The 20,177-nt window shown below is 45.1% G+C and overlaps 1 protein-coding gene across 1 annotated transcript; it reads right to left on the reverse strand.

The window, feature by feature from the left end:
* Positions 1-9,865: 9,865 nt before the first annotated feature.
* LOC147984878 (uncharacterized) lies at positions 9,866-10,450 on the reverse strand. The gene has a single exon (XM_087541298.1). The coding sequence runs from the start codon at positions 10,448-10,450 to the stop codon at positions 9,866-9,868; it is 585 nt and encodes a 194-aa protein (XP_087397424.1).
* Between the last annotated feature and the right edge of the window lie 9,727 nt (positions 10,451-20,177).

Here is a 20,177-nt window from a genome sequence, read left to right on the forward strand (position 1 = left end):
TTGTATTAACCAGAAACTTAGTACATGTGTGAATACATAGACAAACATAGTGTCACTAGTTTTCCTCTACTTGACTAGCTCGTTGAATAAATGATGGTTATGTTTCCTAAACCATAGACATGAGTTGTCATTTGATTAACGGGATCACATCATTAAAGAATGACATGATTGACTTGCCCATCCGTTAGCTTAGCACGGTGATCGTTTAGTGTGTTGCTATTGCTTTCTTCATGACTTATACATGTTCCTATGACTATGAGATTATGCAACTCCCGAGTACCAGAGGAACACTTTGTGTGATACCAAACATCACAACGTAACTGGGTGATTATAAAGGTACTCTATAGGTGTAACACCCGGGATGTAACTTTCCCAATTTGTACTCCAACTCTTGCCATTTCCGGCTTTAAGTTATTTTATTTTCTTGGGTTCGGGTTTTGTCTCCGTGTGTTGTTGTCGTTGTCATGCATCTCTTATCATGTCATCATGTGCATTGCATTGCATACGTGTTCATCTCATGCATTCGAGCATTTTCCCCGTTGTCCGTGTTGCATTCCGGCGCTTCGTTCTCCTCCGGTGGTTAATTCTACCTTTCTTTTGTGTGTGGGGATTAAACATTTCCGGATTGGACCGAGACTTGCCAAGCGGCCTTGGTTTACTACCGGTAGACCGCCTGTCAAGTTTCGTATTATTTGGACTTCGTTTGTTACTCCAACGGTTAACCGAGGGACCGAAAAGGCCTCGTGTGTGTGGCAGCCCAACACCCCTCCATTTTGGCCCAAAACCCACCAAAACCCTCTACATCATCTAGAGCGTTCGATCATGGTCGCGTGGCTGAAAACCACACCTCATTTGGACACTCCTAGATCCCTCTATGCCTATTTAAAGACACCCCCGAAAATCTCCTTCCCCTTCCTCCCGAAACCCTAAAAAAAAGATCCCCTCGCCGCCGGACGTGTCCGAATCGGGCCGGACACGTCCGCCTGCCGCCGCCGACCAACCAGCCGCCGCCACGTGGTCCGGGCGAGCCTCACATCGCCGCCGCCGCCCGAGGCCCGCCCGAGCCCGCGGGAGGCCCTCCCCGGCCCATCTCCTCCCGCCGCCCGCGCCATCATCGTCTCCGACTGACGCGAGCTAGCGCCGCCTCGCCTCCAACTCCGGCGCCCCGCGCCACCACGCTGCAGCGCGCCCCCGTCGGCGCCGGCCGCCGTGGCCGCGGCGCCCCAAGGCCGGCTCCGGCCAACCCCGCTCCTCCTCGCCCCCCCGGTCTTCTTCTTCCTCTCCGGTCGTCTCCGGCGAACAGCTCCGGCGGACCTCGTAAATCGCGCCCGGATCCCGATCTGGATCTAGATCTCGGTTGACCTTTTCACCCCCGAAACCCTAATTATTTGCAAACTCCATTGTGCTATAACTTTGCATCCGTAGCTCTGTTTTGGGCATATAGCATATCAAAATGTTCATCTCAGAGAGTACATCATTTCATTCCATTGCATCATTTTCATTCGAGTTCATCTTGATGCCCGTGATGCTGTTAGAAGAGGGCTACTTGAGATAATTGTCAGATCTGCTACTCCATTTAGATATTTGTCATTTTTGCCATGATTATTGCGTGCATGATATGCCCATGAGCTCTACATGTGTTTTGTTAAGGGTTTTGCCATCTGTCCAGAGGTGCAACTCATGTACTTTTCTGATGTGTGTGGTGACTAGCACAAGCATGCAAAGTGAGGCACTTGGTAAAGCTGATTTCAGGGACTTACCATTTCCACTAAGTCCTTGAGCTGTTTATCTCATATGGCCATATGTTCATGTTGTTTCCTAGTGATCCGTGCCTCTTTTAAGGATGATCAGTAAGGATGTTTTGTTAATCTTGTAGTGCTCTATCCATGAATGTATTTGTTTGCAATTATGGAGCACCCTAGCTTGAGTCAATCGAGCTCTACTTTTGCTACTTCTTGAATCTGGGCAGATTGTCTACTTGTTAGCGATTTTGCTGGTGATGTTGTAGTTGACCCGTGCATGCTATGTTATTGTTCTTGCCATGTCTAGCTTGCATTTTGTGTATTCTTGATGGGTGTATTCTTAGATTATCATGACTTGCTCCGTAGTGAGTGCATCGAGCTCATAAATAGGCCTACTTGATATCTGTTTTGAGCATGCTCCAGTTTTCACCAAGTCTGAGAAGTGATTATGTTTTTGCCATGTTCACATGCTTGCAATTGTATTTTCTGATCCCTTTTGGCTCAAGGTCACTAAGGGACTTTTGTTAAGCTCTCTGGGTAGCTCCATGCCATGCATTACTTTGCCATGTTCAGGTCCTGTTGCATGTAGTTTTGTTGCTCCGAAGAGTGCTACCTGATCTGAAATTCCAAACAAGTGTTAATTTCACTAAGTCTGAAATCTGTTTGCCATATGCATTTTTGCCATGCTTGTTTGAACCTGTTAATGGATGAATTGGCCGTAGCTCAGTGCTAGACTTTTGTTAAGCATCATGAATGCATCCCTGCCATGTATTTTTTTGTTATGTTTGGGTGCTGTAACATGTTCATCTTGTTGCATTTAGATGGCTACTTGCTTGTATGCTATGCGGGATGCGATGCGGGATGCATATACAAGATTTGACAAGGGATGCATGAACCTGGCCTCAACTTAGTTTCATCTTGTTTGTCTTGTTTGTCTTGTTTGGGTAGAGCCGGGATACATGTTCATCTTGTTTGTCTTGTTTGGGTAGAGCCGGGAGACGAGTTCGCTAACAAGGAGCCCGTTGAGTTTGCTTTCGAGGATCCAGTCAACTCTGACAACTTTGCAGGCAAGATGATCATACCCTCGAAATCACTACTATCTTTGCTATGCTAGATTTCTCGCTCTTTTGGTATGCCAATGCTACAATGCCTACCACTTGCTTTCAAGCCTCCCAAATTTCCATGTCAAACCTCTAACCCACCATGTCCTAGCAAACCGTTGATTGGCTATGTTACCGCTTTGCTTAGCCCCTCTTATAGCGTTGCTAGTTGCAGGTGAAGATTGGAGACCGTTCCTTGTTGGAACATTTATTTACTTGTTATCTTAATGCATCAATACACTTGGTAAAGGGTGGAAGGCTCGGCCTCTCGCCTAGTGTTTTGTTCCACTCTTGCCGCCCTAGTTTCCGTCATATCGGTGTTATGTTCCCGGATTTTTGCGTTCCTTACGCGGTTGGGTTATAATGGGAACCCCTTGATAGGTCGCCTTGATTAAAGCTTTTCCAGCAATGCCCAACCTTGGTTTTATCATTTGCCACCTAGCCTCTTTTTCCCTTGGGTTTTCGGAGCCCGAGGGTCATCTTATTTAAACCCCCCGGGCCAGCGCTCCCCTGAGTGTTGGTCCACCCTAGAGCCCCTTGCAGCGCCACCACGGGAAACTCGAGGGCTGGTTTTTGTTGTACGGATTGCTTATCCAATTATGCCTTGAGAACGAGATATGTGCAGCTCCTATCGGGATTTGTCGGCACATTCGGGCGGTGTTGCTGGATTAGTTTTAACCTGTCGAAGTGTATTGAGGAACCGAGGTACCGAGTCTGATCGGAACGTCTCGGGAGGAGGTCTATTCCTTCGTTGACCGTGAGAGCTTGTCATGGGCTAAGTTGGGACTCCCCTGCAGGGATTTGAACTTTCGAAAGCCGTGCCCGCGGTTATGGGCAGATGGGAATTTGTTAATGTCCGATTTTAGATAACTTGAACCTTAACCTAATTAAAATGAATCAACTGAGTGTGTTACCGTGATGGCCTCTTCTCGGCGAAGTCCGGGAAGTGGACACGGTGTTGGAGTAATGTTTGCGCAGGTTGCTCTCTAGTTTCTCGCTCGCGCTTTGCCTCCTCTTCTCGCTCTCTTTTGCAAACTGGATAGCCACCATATTTTGCTAGTTGCTTGCTGCAGCTCCACATATTTTACCTTGCCTTACCTATAAGCTTAAATAGTCTTGATCTGGAGGGTGCGAGATTGCTGAGTCCCTGTGGCTCACAGATTACTATTACACTGGATGCAGGGCCTGATGATTCCGCTCCACGTGAAGCGCTCGAGCTCAAGTGGGAGTTCGACGAAGATTCTAAACGATACTATGTTTCCTTTCCTGATGATCAGTAGTGGTGCCCAGTTGGGGGTCATCGGGACCGTGTCGCATGTTGGGTTATCTTTTATTTTGGCACCGTAGTCGGGCCATGAGTGTTTGGATGATGTAATGTTATTTATGTACTTGATTGACGTGGCAAGTGTAAGCCAACTATGTTATCTACCCTTTAATTATCTATATTACATGGGATGTTGTGAAGATTGCCTAACTTGCGACATAAGCCTTCAATGCGATTATGCCTCTAAGTCGTGCCTCGACACGTGGGAGATATAGTCGCATCGAGGGTGTTACAATAGGTGTCTCTGATGGTGCTTGTTGAGTAGGCATGTATCGAGATTAGGATTTGTCACTCCGATTGTCGGAGAGGTATCTCTGTGCCCTCTCGGTAATGCACATCACTATAAGCCTTGCAAGCATTGTGACTAATGAGTTAGTTGCGGGATGACGCATTACAGAGCCTGTCAAGAGACTTGCCGGTAACGAGATTGAACTAGGTATAAGGATACCGACGATCGAATCTCGGGAAAGTAACATACCGATGACAAAGGGAACAACGTATGTTGTTATGCGGTTTGACCGATAAAGATATTTGTAGAATATGTAGGAACCAATATGAGAATCCAGGTTCCGCTATTGTTTATTGACCGGAGATGAGTCTCAGTCATTTCTACATAGTTCTCAAACCCGTAGGGCCCGCACGCTTACAGTTCGGTGATGATCGGTAATATGAGTTTATGTGTTTTGATGTACCGAAGGTAGTCCGGGGTCCCAGATAGGATCATGGACATGACGAGGAGTCTCGAAATGGTCGAGACATAAAGATCCATATATTGGAAGCCTATATTTGGACACCAGAATAGTTCCGGGTGAAATCAGGATTTTACCGGAGTACCAGGAGGTTATAGGAACCCCCTGGTAAATGTATGGGCCTTATTGGGCCATAGTGGAGAGAGAGAGGAGACTAGGGCAGGCCAGGCGGCCCCTCCCTCTGTTCCGAATTGGACAAGGAGGGGGGTGGCACCCCCATTTCCTTCCTCCCTCTCTCCCCTTCCTTCTCTCCTAGTCCAACTAGGGAAAGGGGAAATCCTACTCCCGGTGGGAGTAGGACTCCTCCTGGCGCGCCCTGCTAGGGCCGGCCGGCCTCCCCCATTGCTCCTTTATATACGGGGGCAGGGGGCACCCCAACACACACAAGTTGACTAGTTGATCTTTTAGCCATGTGCGGTGCCCCCCTCCACCATAATCCACCTCGGTCATATTGTAGCGGTGCTTAGGCGATGCCCTGTGTCGGTAGCATGATCATCACCATCATCACGCTGTCGTCGGAACTCTCCCTCAAAGCTCTGCTGGATCGGAGTTTGTGGGACGTCACTGAGCTGAACGTGTGCTAAACTCGGAGGTGCCGTACGTTCGGTACTTGGATCGGTCAGATCGTGAAGACGTACGACTACATCAACTGTGTTCTCATGACGCTTCCGCTTACGGTCTACGAGGGTACGTCGATGAAACTCTCCCCTCTTGTTGCTATGCATCACCATGATCTTGCGTGTGCATAGGAATTTTTTTGAAATTACTAGGTTCCCCAACAAAGTGCATATGATCCTAGTAGAGAAAGTATGTTAGCTCATACCTCTCCCTCATATAAAATTGCAAGAATGATATCGGTACTTGGTATCGATTGCCTAGGGACAGATGAATTGTTGACAAAATCTATCAACTTTTATTACCTTGCAATTTATCTGTATTTTATTCTCGCAAAGTACTCGTAGATTTATTCTTGCAAAATAGTTTCATACTTGTTCTAGGTAAATCAAACGTTAAGTGTGCGTAGAGTTGTATCAGTGGTCGATAGAACTTGAGGTAATATTTGTTCTGCTGTTAGCTCCTTGTTGGGTTTGACACTCTTATTTATCGAAGAATGCTAGAAATGATCCCATGTACTTTTGGGTTATCAATGTACCATGGCTCGGCATCCATTGGGGATGGACTCATACGTTGTCCTAGAACTCTCCGGGAGATCAAGAAGCACCAGACGAGCTCCGATCCTGAGATACTACCTCGTCCTGCCATTGCTTATGCTGCAAGAAGGGACTTTCAGAAACCTTTCTTTGCTGAAGTGGTCTTTCTTGCTTGTTGGAATATCTGGTCTGTGAGGAACGATAGAGTCTTCAGGAACATAAACCCTTCCTTTAGAAGGTGGAGAGCATGTTTATTCATGACATTTCTTTGCTTGCCCATAGAATTAAAAATAAGTATAAGGATGATCTTCTTAGATGGATTGCTTTTTTGCCACCTTGAGGTGAGCTTTGTATTCTCTTAGCTTTAGAATCTTTTCTTTTTTTATGTACATACCTTGTATCTTGTACAGTATATAATAATTATAAGAGCTGTGGGGTGTTTTACCCTATAGTACCAGGTCAAAAAATGGAGCTCACCATCGAGGCTAGGGCCAGGAGCTTCTGGCGGAGGCAAACAGGCAGGCTAAGCAGAGGGAGAGGGAGCTGGTGGAGAGGATGGCTAGTTTGTTGGAGGCGGAGAGGAACCGGAACGACGCGTCCCACCGGGCCCTATACAAGCTCCTCGTGGTAAGTTTCTCCTGCATACTAGCCAAATCATGCACGTAATGTTCATTTCATTCCTAACTAATATGACTGACTCATGAAAACAAAATGTGTAGTCCGTGTGTGAGAAAAATGGTCATACCCCTCCGCCGTTGCCCCATATTAGTATAGCGGACACGGTGAGTTTCATTTTAATGATCATTAGTTACTAGTATTCAAATTTCAGTTGTGTCATGCTAATGCGACATTGCAAATGACCTTTGGTGCAGGATGCCTCCCGACAAGCATCGACCAATCCTTCTCCTTCTTGCATTGGCGCAACCCCGACTGGTCCTTCTCCGTCTCGCACTGGCGCAAACCCGACCGGTCCTTCACCTCCGTGATGACGTTCAGTTTTCTCTAGTGTTCTGCTTACGAAATGCATAAAGACCTAGACTTAGCTTTATTTTCCCCAAAATGCATACCATAATGACCTAGACATTGCTTATCTTCCTCCAAAATGACATAATTAGATTACTTAGCTCCAAAATGATCTATACTTAGCTTTGTTTCCTCTGAAATGACCTATGTTAGCTCTAATATGCTAAGTTATCTCTAATATGCTTAGTGACCTAGGTTTGCTCAATAATGACTTGTTGACAAAAGCTATCAACTTTTATTACCTTGCAATTTATCCATAGTTTATTCTTGAAAAATATTTTCATACTTGTTCTAGGTAAATCAAATGTTAAGTGTGCGTAGAGTTGTATCGGTGGTCTATAGAACTTGAGGTAATATTTGTTCTGCCATTAGCTCCTCGTTGGGTTCGACATTCTTATTTATTGAAGAAGGCTACAAATGATCCCCTATACTTTTGGGTTATCAAGGTACCATGGCTCGGTAGCCATTGGGGATGGACTCATACGTTGTCCTAGAACTCTCCGGGAGATCAAGAAGCACCAGACGAGCTCCGATCCTGAGATACCGCGTCGTCCTGCCATTGCTTATGCTGCAAGAAGGGACTTTCAGAAACCTTTCTTTGCTGAAGTGGTCTTTCTTGCTTGTTGGAATATCTGGTCTGTGAGGAATGATAGTCTTCAGGAACATAAACCCTTCCTTTAGAAGGTGGAGAGCATGTTTTATTCATGACATTTCTTTGCTTGCCCATAGGATTAAAAATAAGTATAAGGATGATCTTCTTAGATGGATTGCTTTTTTGCCACCTTGAGGTGAGCTTTGTATTCTCTTAGCTTTAGAATCTTTTCTTTTTTATGTACATACCTTGTATCTTGTACAGTATATAATAATTACAAGAGCTGTGGGGTGTTTTACCCTACGGTACCAGGTCAAAAAATGGAGCTCTCCATCGAGGCTAGGGCCCAGGACCTTCTGGCGGAGGCAAACGGGCAGGCTAAGCAGAGGGAGAGGGAGCTGGTGGAGAGGATGGCTAGTTTGTTGGAGGCGGAGAGGAACCGGAATGACGCGTCTCACCGGGCCCTATACAAGCTCCTTGTGGTAAGTTTCTCCTACATACTAGCCAAATCATGCACGTAATGTTCATTTCATTCCTAACTAATATGACTGACTCATGGAAACAAAATGTGTAGTCCGTGTGTGAGAAAAATGGTCAGACCCCTCCGTCGTTGCCCCATATTAGTATAGCAGACACGGTGAGTTTCATTTGAATGATCATTAGTTACTAGTATTCACATTTCAGTTGCGTCATGCTAACGAGACATTGCAAATGACCTTTGGTGCAGGATGCCTCCCGACAAGCATCGACCGATCCTTCTCCGTCTTGCATTGGCGCAACCCCGACTGGTCCTTCTTCGTCTGGCACTGGCGCAAACCCGACTGGTCCTTCCCCTCCGTGATGACGTTAAGTTTTCTCTAGTGTTCTGCTTACGAAATGCATAAAGACCTAGACATAGCTTTATTTTCCCCAAAATGCATACCATAATGACCTAGACATTGCTTATCTTCCTCCAAAATGACATAATTAGATTACTTAGCTCCAAAATGATCTATACTTAGCTTTGTTTTCTCCGAAATGACCTAAGTTAGCTCTAATAAGCTAAGTTATCTCTAATATGCTTAGTTACCTAGGTTTGCTCAATAATGACATAAACTTAGCTTACTTATGTAAAAACTGGCATAATTAGCTTACTTAGGTTTGAAATGGCATAACAATCTTGGTAACCTCATATATGTCATATAGTTAGCTTATTTTCCTCGAAAATGACATAATAAGCCTAATTAGCTCCAAAATGATCAATTTTACCTAAGTTAGCTCCAAAATGACCTAAGTTAGCTCTAAAATGCAAAATTAGCTCTAATATGCTTAGTCACCTGGGTTAGCTTAATAAAAACCTATACTTAGCTTACTTATGTCAAAAATGGCATAATATGCTTAGTTAACTCAAAAATGGCATAATTAGCTACACTACTGGAGGATGCTGCTAACGCAACACTATGATCAGAGACCCTTCGAAGAAACTGTGTGTGATGCCATAATCGCAATTAGTGGTGTAAAAAACCCGTCAAAAGGTGCAAAACATTTGCGATGGAGGATGCATCAAACACGGTTCAGATTTTAGTTGTGTGTGCGATGCAGGGCATACGGTTCGGCTCAATTAACTGTTTGCGATGAGGAGGAACAAAAGAAACGGGCAACCAGATGAAGGTGTGTGCGATATATAGCATATGGTTCACTCGGATGAACTATTTGTGATTAGGCAACACAAAGAAACGGTCAGCCAGAACAAGGTGTGTGCAATATACAGCATGCGGTTCACTCGGATGAACTATTTGTGTTGAGACATGAGAACAGAAATGGTTCAACCTAACAATGATGTGTGTGATACGCAGCAAACAGGTCTATAATCAGAAACGTGTGCGAAGACCGTAACAACACAGACGATTACTGCTAACTAGCCGCGTGTGTTGTGAGCAAACGATTGCTGGTATAAAATTGTGAGTGATTGATTAAAACATCACAGACGGGTTCCATTGTTTAGTCCATGTGCGATGTGATTTTCTTTGTCCGCACAACATCTACGCTCTGTCTACAGAGCATCAACATATCTACTTAAAAAGATAGCATTGCATAACCAAATTAAGCATACAATTACACAAGTGACTACATAGATAACATTTCCACATACCAAAGTAAGTAATTACATGCATACTAAAGTAGGAGAAACGAGGATCTAATCATCTACTTATTATTGCAACGACGCTTTCCATTGCTCTGCTTCCGGCTAGATCCCTGGCCGTTTTGGGCAAGGAGGTACTTCCTCATGTCAATGATCCGCCTGTACATGTTGTAGCTCGTGTATGCCTCCTTGGTTGCGTACACGACGTGAGCTTTGTCGAGTTTCTCCATCCAGGCCGAGTGCCAGGCAGGTTTGTCCTTGTTGCACAAATCCTTCAGGTCTCTATAGTAGGGGTCGATGATGGCCTCGGAGAGGTGAACCAATGAGTCCTTCTCATGCTCCTTGCTGTCCCAAATCATGTATTGGCCCCGGATGTCGACAAGATTCTGGCAGGCGATGCCCGAATTATTGATCGCCTTTACATCGATGGTGATGCCCACCGTAGCGAAAATGTAGTGGGGGTTGTTGACAAGCCTAGCGAAACGCTTGCAAGGCCTTGTGGCCAGGCAGTACTGGTAGACAAGGACATGGTGGCGCATGCACATCTGGGCGACGATGACCTTGGGACGAGACCCGGCACGAGCGTGGGTGTACTCGAGGTCAAACCCGACCACTTTGTGCTTCTCCTCGGCAAGCAACAACTCCATGATGTGGATGGAGTGCTCCATCCAGACCGGGTCGTTGGTGTATACCACCGAGAGGTCCATGAACCTTCTGTGGGTGTCCACCACGACATGCATGGTGAACTGCTGCTCGTCCTCCGTAGCCGCTCGGAGCGCCATTGGAGCCGCGCAGGATACCCTCTAAGAATTTATTGTGGTGGGTGTGCTTCTTGCAATGGTGGGGCATGATCGAAAGGTTGGCTACTGTAATAAATGGGGGTCGGCTGGCCTGTAATCATCATGTCTTGTCACGGTGTTCATTGTGGAGGATTCTAGTGCACGCTTGACAACACCGCAATGCACGCGTGGGCTCGAAGAGGCGCCAAATCTATCATCGGCGCAATTTACCACGCAAGGTTCTCGCCCGGCTAGTTTGGCCACGCGTCGGCTAGAAGAGGGACAAATCATGGGCGTTTGTTGGCAAAAAGCTTTGTAAAAACGAAGTGTTTGGAATGACTTCGGTCATAAGTTTACCCGTAGGTGATAAGGTCAAAGTTACACAGAAGGGTGATGATGGACACTCAAGTGCGATAATTAATTTTGTGCTCTATAGGGAACACGGTGGAAGAAACCAATTGTGTGAAAATAATGTCGAAGATCACCGTCAAGTTAGCTATACAGATCGTTTGCTGTGAGATCGACAAGGTTAGCAGATTCAAGAATTGTTAATAAAATCTAAGACCATTGCATATTAAGGTCAAAATATTGCTACCAATATACGAGTCTCATACGGTGCCATTTCAACGATAGTACCACAAAATCTGGAAATATTACAAGGTTCAAATTCCAGAGTTATATGGCTCAAATTCGAAGATTATAACGTTCAAACTGATATTAGAAATGAAATTCAGCTCATCAGCTACAAACGCTCGCGTTGATCCGCTAAAGATGGATATCAAAGAGGTTCAAACTAATACTACCACTTCTAAGTCTGGTTTCAAAACCTCACAATTTTTGCAAAGGGGTCAGCCACTGAGAAGTCATGTATGGGGTTGACATGATGACTTTCGATTACTCTGTCATCTGAAGTTCCAAAATTAATTCAGCATTTTTGGAGCCTATTCCATTCTTCTGCAGGCGCCGGCGCTGATCAACAAACCATTCATTTTTGCTAAATAAATGTAGAAAAAACCTCATTTCCTTCAGCACCCTTGCTCTGAGAACAAAGAAGGCGAATATAATCTCCGGTAAGGTCCCTCAGTACGAGTTCAAAGTAATTTCTGAGAGATGCAGATCTAGGCATTCAATGTGATTGTTTGTATCACATTATCCACCACTGGGCCTAATCTTATCTGCAAAATAAGAAAACATGTTAGTGCCTACATGCAGTTTTGAACATTATTGCACGCCTATTTGGTTTGCAGGATTTGTAAAATGCACTAACACGCCATCTTCGATGTGACATGATTAACATGGGCATTTGATTACATTCTAGAAAAATTTAGCTTTTTCACAAGAGGTTGGAGTGGATGAAAAGTTCCCTAAGAAAACTAGTACAGATGAATGCAAATGAGAAATGCTTATTGATTGTAACCATATGGGAGGGAACATGTATGTACTGAAATCCTCCAAAAGAATCATTTAGAAATCATAGTACATCATCATTGTTAACTTGGAAAAAGGTGTCACAAATTTAACTCCCTTATGGTTAACATTTAACAGGAGAGGAACATCACCTCGATATATAGCTCCTCCAGGCATGAAAGCATCTTAGGAAACTGACAACTTGCTCCAGGTTGGGGCCAATAGATTCTAGAGCCAAGACCTTCACTGTGCGCAGTTTCGGGGTCAAGCTTATCGGAATCATTTTCTGAATGACAGACGAACAAACATCTTCAAGATTAGAAATAATGTTAACTTGTAGAAGCAGAGGTAGAAGGCGGTTGTTGTACCTGAACGGGTGTGGATCCAATAACATGTTTGGAGTATTTGTCAGACGAGTAGCCCACCAATGTCAATTTCAGCACAGAAATGACATTGATTCTTGTTGGACCTTCTTGATCAACAACAAGTAATCTCTCAAGTGCAGGTGTGTCCTCAATGACCATACCATGGTACCCATCTTGTGATGTCTTCCTGCCGCACCAGCCACACATATAAATTGTTCGGAGAGTCATGGAGGTGATGTGGAAGGTACTCAATGCATTGATCGCCTGAAGACGAAGGTACTCAAGTGCAGTACAGCCACGGAGCAGGCGCTCCAAGTCACCGTTTGAGAGGCAGACATCAACGAGCATGAGGTGCTTCAATCGTGGTAGAATAAGAGCAGGCGCGTCATTAAGGGGGGGATGGTAGTTCCTGAACTTGGAGATGCATAGCGTGGGTGCAAGGTGGAGTGCGAACGTTGGCACCGACCACATATGCCCATCATCAAAAGTGAGCTCCTAGAGCTATTATAGGGCGGACGATGAGAACCAGTCATCAAGCTTGGCTTGGTCCTTGCCGTTGGAACGGAACTTGCCCATTCTGAGGCCTCTGGTTGGGCCAAGGTGACTGCCGAGGATCTTGGAGAACGGATCCAAGCTTTTGCGATAGCCATGGCAGAGCTCGTGGGTGTCGATGAGGTCAAGAGGGTTGGACTTCCATAGGGAGATGATGACTGTCAACATATCATCGGGGAGGCTACTGATGAAGTCTAGGCCTGCTGCAGTTGCTTGCGGTTCTAGCTCGCCCCGCCTCCGCTTGTTGGCAGCCCCGTTCTCCACCTCCGGAGTCTCCTTGTTAGTGGCGCTTTATGATACAAAAGGGAGTACATGGAATATTTAGTTAAAACAGGGCAATAGAAAAGTGTATTGGTAACTAGAAGTTATTAGGTAGGAATATAGTAAGAAAAGGGAATAATAGTTGGTTGCTTAAATACTACACAATTCATTTGACATTGCTGGGTAAGTCAACATGCAGATAGTTGAAAATTAAACTTACTTCGAACAAAGTCTGGACAGATGATTTTGTCGGGGAATTTATCATATATCTCATGACCAAGCCCTTTTATGTACAGTGCAATTTTAGTGACAGCTTTCAGTACATGAAACTTAGAAATTTCTTTCCAAAAGACATTGCCAAAATAGGAGTCACCACGTTCATCAAGTCTTATAGTAGCAACGATTGTAAATCCATGTTTTGTGTGCAGTATGACATTCGTGCAGTCTTAATCTTTGTAAAGGGAAAGATTGTGCACTACATAATCTGTTGCATAACAAGGGATGCGCTGCAGAAAATGGTAGGATAGTTAAAGAAAATATGTCAACATGCAAATATGGTCCCAAATTGAAAGAACTATACAGTAGTTGAAATCGAAGGACAAAAATGAACAATTAAACATATAGGGTAAACATGATGTCATGGAAATATGAGAGAAATCGAAAGAATAATACATCACTAATTTTCATAATATAGGAAGAAGAGGGGAAGAATCCCCTTTGACGTATATGGTGCATGTGGAGCCTTTTATCCAAATGTAGCAATATTTAGAATATGTTCAGGAAAGTAGGCCATGCCAACCGATTTAGGGTGAGATTGAACAGACTGCGCACATCCTCAAGTTATCTGGTACGGTGAGAAGGAATCTCTAGCGGAGGTCGTAAAGTCCTGATTGTCAGCGCAGTGTACATTCTATGAATGAAAGAAAACCCTCAAAACAACTCGAATAAAAATGAATTCATGGTGATTTCCACCGGGTGATTAATGGAGGCAGATGAACTGGGATAAGAGATGAGATAATATCTCATTAAATTGGTTACCTTTTCGCCCATGAGAAATAACCCTCAGTACGGAAGATTCCCCAACCGAGCGGAGCTGGGTCGACCGCGAGCAGCGTCGAGAAAGTCGATGGTGATAGGCGGCGGCAAGCGGAAGTGGAGAAATGCGGTGGGCTTTGCCGGCAGCCTGGCGATGGCAGGCACCGAGCTAACTGTTTACCGCTGCAATAGGCGGTGCCATGGCATAGACGAGGAGGAGCTTGTGCAGGTGTGAATGGGGGCCTGAGGGGGTGGCGGACGAGGTGAGGGTTTTTGTGACGTGGGGATGGTGAGGGTTTTCTTTGTTATTTTTTGAATTGGGTGGTGAGGGTTTTCTGTCCCACAAAGAATTTTGAAGGCGATGGTTTGCAAGAGCGAACTGTGTGTGATTGATGCAACATGCAAAATGAAAGTCATTGCACACGGTTCCAATTTTGGGAACCGTGTGTTATTGACGTGCTACCTCCTTCCTTGTTTATTGGTCCCCCTTTGTAAATTTTACCAAATTTTGACCAAATATTGAACTAAGCAATGTTTATGCATGTCACCAAAAATTATATCATTGAACACAATGCTCAAATACCTATCCAACAATACAATTTTTCCTGACCTGCACTAACATTTTGTCAGTTAAACCTTTGGTCAAAATTTAACACAAATTACAAAGGGGACCAATAAACCAAGACAGATGTAGATTCCTCAACCGAATAGGTTGCATCCATATCCCATGGTTTGACATCAGTAAACATAGATTAAACATACTCATACATAGATAATAAGCGTACACGTCCATAAGCATAGTTCATCCATAAGTACATAGTTCAACCATCATTAAGCATACTCAAGCGTACATAGTTTGATTCATTCCACATCTCATCTCACATGACGGCACAATCCTGAAGCTTCTATAGGTAATCGGCGTACTCACCATGCACCACCCTGCGAGAATACTGGATGCGATGCATCCTACGATCATCGCCATGTACACAACATCTACTCTCCAAGCCCCAATAGGACATTGCTACCTCTTGAGAACTGCGTTGGATTTCCCCGAAGAGGAAGGGATGATGCAGCAAAGTAGTGTAAGTATTTCCCTCAGTTTTTGAGAACCAAGGTATCAATCCAGTAGGAGGCTACGCTTGAGTCCCTCGTACCTACACAAAAACAATAGCTCAACGCAACCAACGCACTTAGGGGTTGTCAATCCCTTCATGGTCACTTGCGAAAGTGAGATCTGATAGAGATGATAAATAATATTTTTGGTATTTTTGGTATAAAGATGCAAAGTAAATAAAGTAAAAGCAAAGCAATAATAAAGTGATGGAGATTGATATGATGAGAAAGAGACCCGGGGGCCATAGGTTTCACTAGTGGCTTCTCTCAAGAGCATAAGTATTCTACGGTGGGTGAACAAATTACTGTTGAGCAATTGACAGGATTGAGCATAGTTATGAGAATATCTAGGTATGATCATGTATATAGGCATCACGTCCGAGACAAGTAGACCAAAACGATTCTGCATCTACTACTATTACTCCACTCATCGACCGCTATCCAGCATGCATGTAGAGTATTAAGTTATAAACAGAGTAACGCCTTAAGCAAGATGACATGATGTAGAGGGATAATTTCATGCAATATGATAAAAACCCCATCTTGTTATCCTCGATGGCAACAATACAATATGTGCCTTGCTGCCCCTCTGTCACTTTGAAAGGACACCGCAAGATTGAACCCAAAGCTAAGCACTTCTCCCATGGCAAGAACAACCAATCTAGTAGGCCAAACCAAACTGATAATTTGAAGAGACTTGCAAAGATAACATATCATACATAAAAGAATTCAGAGAAGACTCAAATATTATTCATAGATAGACTGGATCATAAACCCGCAATTCATCGGTCTCAACAAACACACTGCAAAAAGAAGATTACATCGAATAGACCTCCACAAGAGAGGGGAGAACATTGTATTGAGAGCCATCTAGCTACTAGCTATGGACCCGTAGGTATGAAGTAAACTAGTCACACTTCATCGGAGGGGCTTGGATGATGTTGTAGAAGCCATCCGTGATCGATGCCCCCTCCGGCGGAGCTCCGGAACAGGCCCCAAGATGGGATCTCATGGATACAGAAAGTTGCGGCGGTGGAATTAGGTTTTTGGCTCCGTCTCCGATCGTTTGGGGGTACGTGGATATGTATAGGAGGAAGAAGTACGTCGGTGGAGCTTCGAGGGGCCCACGAGGTAGGGGGCGCGCCCTAGGGGGGGCGCCCCTACCCTCGCGACCACCTCGTGGCTTTCTTGACGGAGGGTCTAGGTCTCCTGGATCTTATCTGATGAGAAAATCACGTTTCCGAAGGTTTCATTCCGTTTGGACTCCGTTTGATATTCCCTTTCTTTGAAACCCTAAAACAGGCAAAAAACATCAATTCTGGGCTGGGCCTCCGGTTAATAGGTTAGTCCCAAAAATAATATAAAAGTGGAAAATAAAGCCCAATAATGTCTAAAATAGTAGATAATATAGCATGGAGCAATCAAAAATTACAGATACGTTGGAGACGTATCAGACATAAGACGAGACCTCAAGTATATGCCATTGGACACAAGGTGAACTCGCTCCTCTCTGAACCATCACTTTCCACACATGAGTCATGGCTACTACCTGAAACATATGTGCTATGCATGATAAGGAACCAAGAGGGAGACCATGGACAAGACGACGAGTACACCAAGCGCGTGGAGCAAGAGAAGGAGCTACTGGGAAGCTACAGCTCCCAAAGGTCCGACAGCCACCGGACGACCAAGCCTTACCGGACGTCTGACGCCTGGAGTCTTCACCAGCCAGAACAACTTCAGCCGAGGCAACCTACAGTGCCCAGACGACCGACCGAGACCGGACGTCCGACGACCATCGGCGCCCGGATGACCAACAGTCTCCAGAAATCTGACGATGGCTATCCAGAGCCAAAACGCCGGACGTCCAACAAGTACCGGACGACCGGACCCTCGCGAGACACTAGACGTCCGAAACCTGTCACACGACCGACGCCTGTGTGTGCACAGAGTAATGGGCCGAGGCCCATGTATCCCTCACTTACCCAATCGTGGCCCCAGACTATATATACTCCTCCACCTCCTCCATTTGAGGGTTAGCATAGGTTTAGCTCATTTGAGATAGAGCTTTGCTCATGCATACGGATCTACTCCATCGAGAGAGACCATAGCCTCTTCGGAGAAGATCCACCTTGGATTCAAGACCCCTTCATGGGATGACCCCTCACGACCTCCTCATGGAGATGAACTAGTTACCATTTGTAGCGTCCTTTGTTGGATTTGGACCGTGTGATTTCTACGGGTACTTGGATCTAGCACATGTGTGATTCTTTCTTGTTGATTTGAGTGATTCCTCTCTTTCCCATCATGTTTTCCCCCTCGTGTTCTTCGTAGGATCCGCTCCAATCGCGAAAGATTGGCCCCTAGGGTTTCCACCCTACATCATCTTGGATCAGAGCAAGGTTGGTCACAAATTTGGAGCCCCTACCCCCTTGTAGTATAGCCTAATTTTGTTGTGTTCTTCCCCAATTTCGAAAATCCCCACCAAATATAGCCCCAATTTATTTTGTGATTTGTTGGTGTGATGAAGTTTTGTTGATTTTGATCCATGGATTTGCTTGGTTTCCAATGGAACTAGCATATCCCCAACTTTCCCCACTTTCCATCCACGAAATCTCTTCAATTTTGACCCCAAAACCCCCAAAATTCCGCCCAAAATCGCGTCCCGGATCTCAAATCCCGTGTTTACCACGACCCACCGGATGACCGGAACACCAAACCTAAGCTGAAACACTGGATTTCCGAGCCAACCGAACGTCCGACGACCGGACATCCGTCCATTACCGGACGTCCAATACATGCAGTTTCAGACTTCGGCTGATTTCTGTTTTGCCCATAACTAATTCATCTGAACTCCAATTTTGACATTCTTTAGCTCGTTTTAAGCTCTTGATATGCCCTTCCCAAAAAATACTACCAACATCATTTGTGAAGGAAATATGCCCTAGAGGCAATAAGAAAGTTATTATTTATTTCCTTATATCATGACAAATGTTTATTATTCATGCTAGAATTGGATTAACCGGAAACATAATACATGTGTGAATACATAGACAAACAGTATGTCACAAGTATGCCTCTACTTGACTAGCTCGTTGAATCAAGGATGGTTAAGTTTCCTAGCCATAGACATGAGTTGCCATTTGATTAACGGGGTCACATCATTAGAGAATGATGTGATTGATTTGAACCATTCCGTTAGCATAGCAATTGATCGTTTAGTTTGTTGCTATTGCTTTCTTCATGACTTATACATGTTCCTATGACTATTAGATTATGCAACTCACGTTTACCGGACGAACACTTTGTGTGCTACCAAATGTCAGAACGTAACTGGGTGATTATAAAGGTGCTCTACAGGTGTCTCCGAAGGTACTTGTTGGGTTGGCGTATTTCGAGATTAGGATTTGTCACTCCGATTGTCGGAGAGGTATCTCTGGGCCCACTCGATAATGCACATCACTATAATCCTTGCAAGCATTGTAACCAATGAGTTAGTTGCGGGATGATGTGTTACGGAACGAGTAAAGAGACTTGCCGGTAACGAGATTGAACTTGGTATTGATATACCGACGATCGAATCTCGGGCAAGTAACATACCGATGACAAAGGGAACAACATATGTTGTTATGCGGTTTGACCGATAAAGATCTTCGTAGAATATGTAGGAGCCAATATGAGCATCCAGGTTCCGCTATTTGTTATTGACCGGAGACGTGTCTCGGTCATGTCTACATAGTTCTCGAACCCGTAGGGTCCGCACGCTTAAAGTTCGATGACGGTTATATTATGAGTTTATGTGTTTTGATGTACCGAAGGAGTTCGGAGTCCCGGATGATATCGGGGACATGACAAGGAGTCTTGAAATGGTAGAGACGTAAAGATCGATATATTGGACGACTATATTCGGACATCAGAAAGTTTCCGAGTGATTCGGGTATTTTCGGGAGTACCGGGAGTTACGGGAATTCGTATTGGGCCATACGGGAAAGGAGAGAAAGGCCTCAAAGGCTGGCCGCACCCCTCCCCATGGGCTGGTACGAATTGGACTAGGGAGGGGGGGTGCCCCCTTCCTTCCTTCTCCTTTTCCGTTCCCTTTCCTTCCCTCCTACTCCTACTAATTGGAAGGGCTGCTAGTTCTACTAGGAAAGGGTTAATCCTACTCCCGTTGGGAGTAGGATTCCCCTAGGGCGCGCCATAGAGAGGGTCGGCCCTCCCCCTCGGCCACTCCTTTATATACGGGGGCAGGGGGCACCCGAAAGACACAATAATTGATCTCTTGATCTCTTAGCCGTGTGCGGTGCCCCCCTCCACAATAATCCACCTTGATCATATCGTAGCTGTGCTTAGGAGAAGCCCTGCGTCAGTAGAACATAATCATTCTCACCACGCCGTCGTGCTGACGAAACTCTCCATCAACATTCGGCTGGATCGGAGTTCGAGGGAGGTCATCGAGTTGAACGTGTGCAGAACTCGGAGGTGCCGTGCGTTCGGTACTTGATCGGTCATATAGTGAAGACGTACGACTACATCAACCATGTTGTGCTAACGCTTCCGCTTTCTGTCTATGAGGGTACGTGGACAACACTCTCCCCTCTCATTGCTATGCATCACCATGATCTTGCATGTGCGTAGGAAATTTTTTGAAGTTACTACGTTCCCCAATAGTGGCATCCGAGCCAGGTTTTATGCGTTGATGTAATATGCACGAGCAGAACACAAGTGAGTTGTGGGCGATATAAGTCATACTGCTTACCAGCATGTCACACTTTGGTTTGGCGGTATAGTTGGACGAAGTGGCCCGGACCGACATTACGCGTACGCTTACGCGAGACTGGTTTTACCACCGTGCTATCCACACA

The sequence above is a fragment of the Triticum urartu genome, chromosome 2A (assembly GCF_056163025.1).
Source record: "Triticum urartu cultivar PI428250 chromosome 2A, HENAU_Tu73, whole genome shotgun sequence".
Lineage (NCBI taxonomy): Eukaryota > Viridiplantae > Streptophyta > Magnoliopsida > Poales > Poaceae > Triticum > Triticum urartu.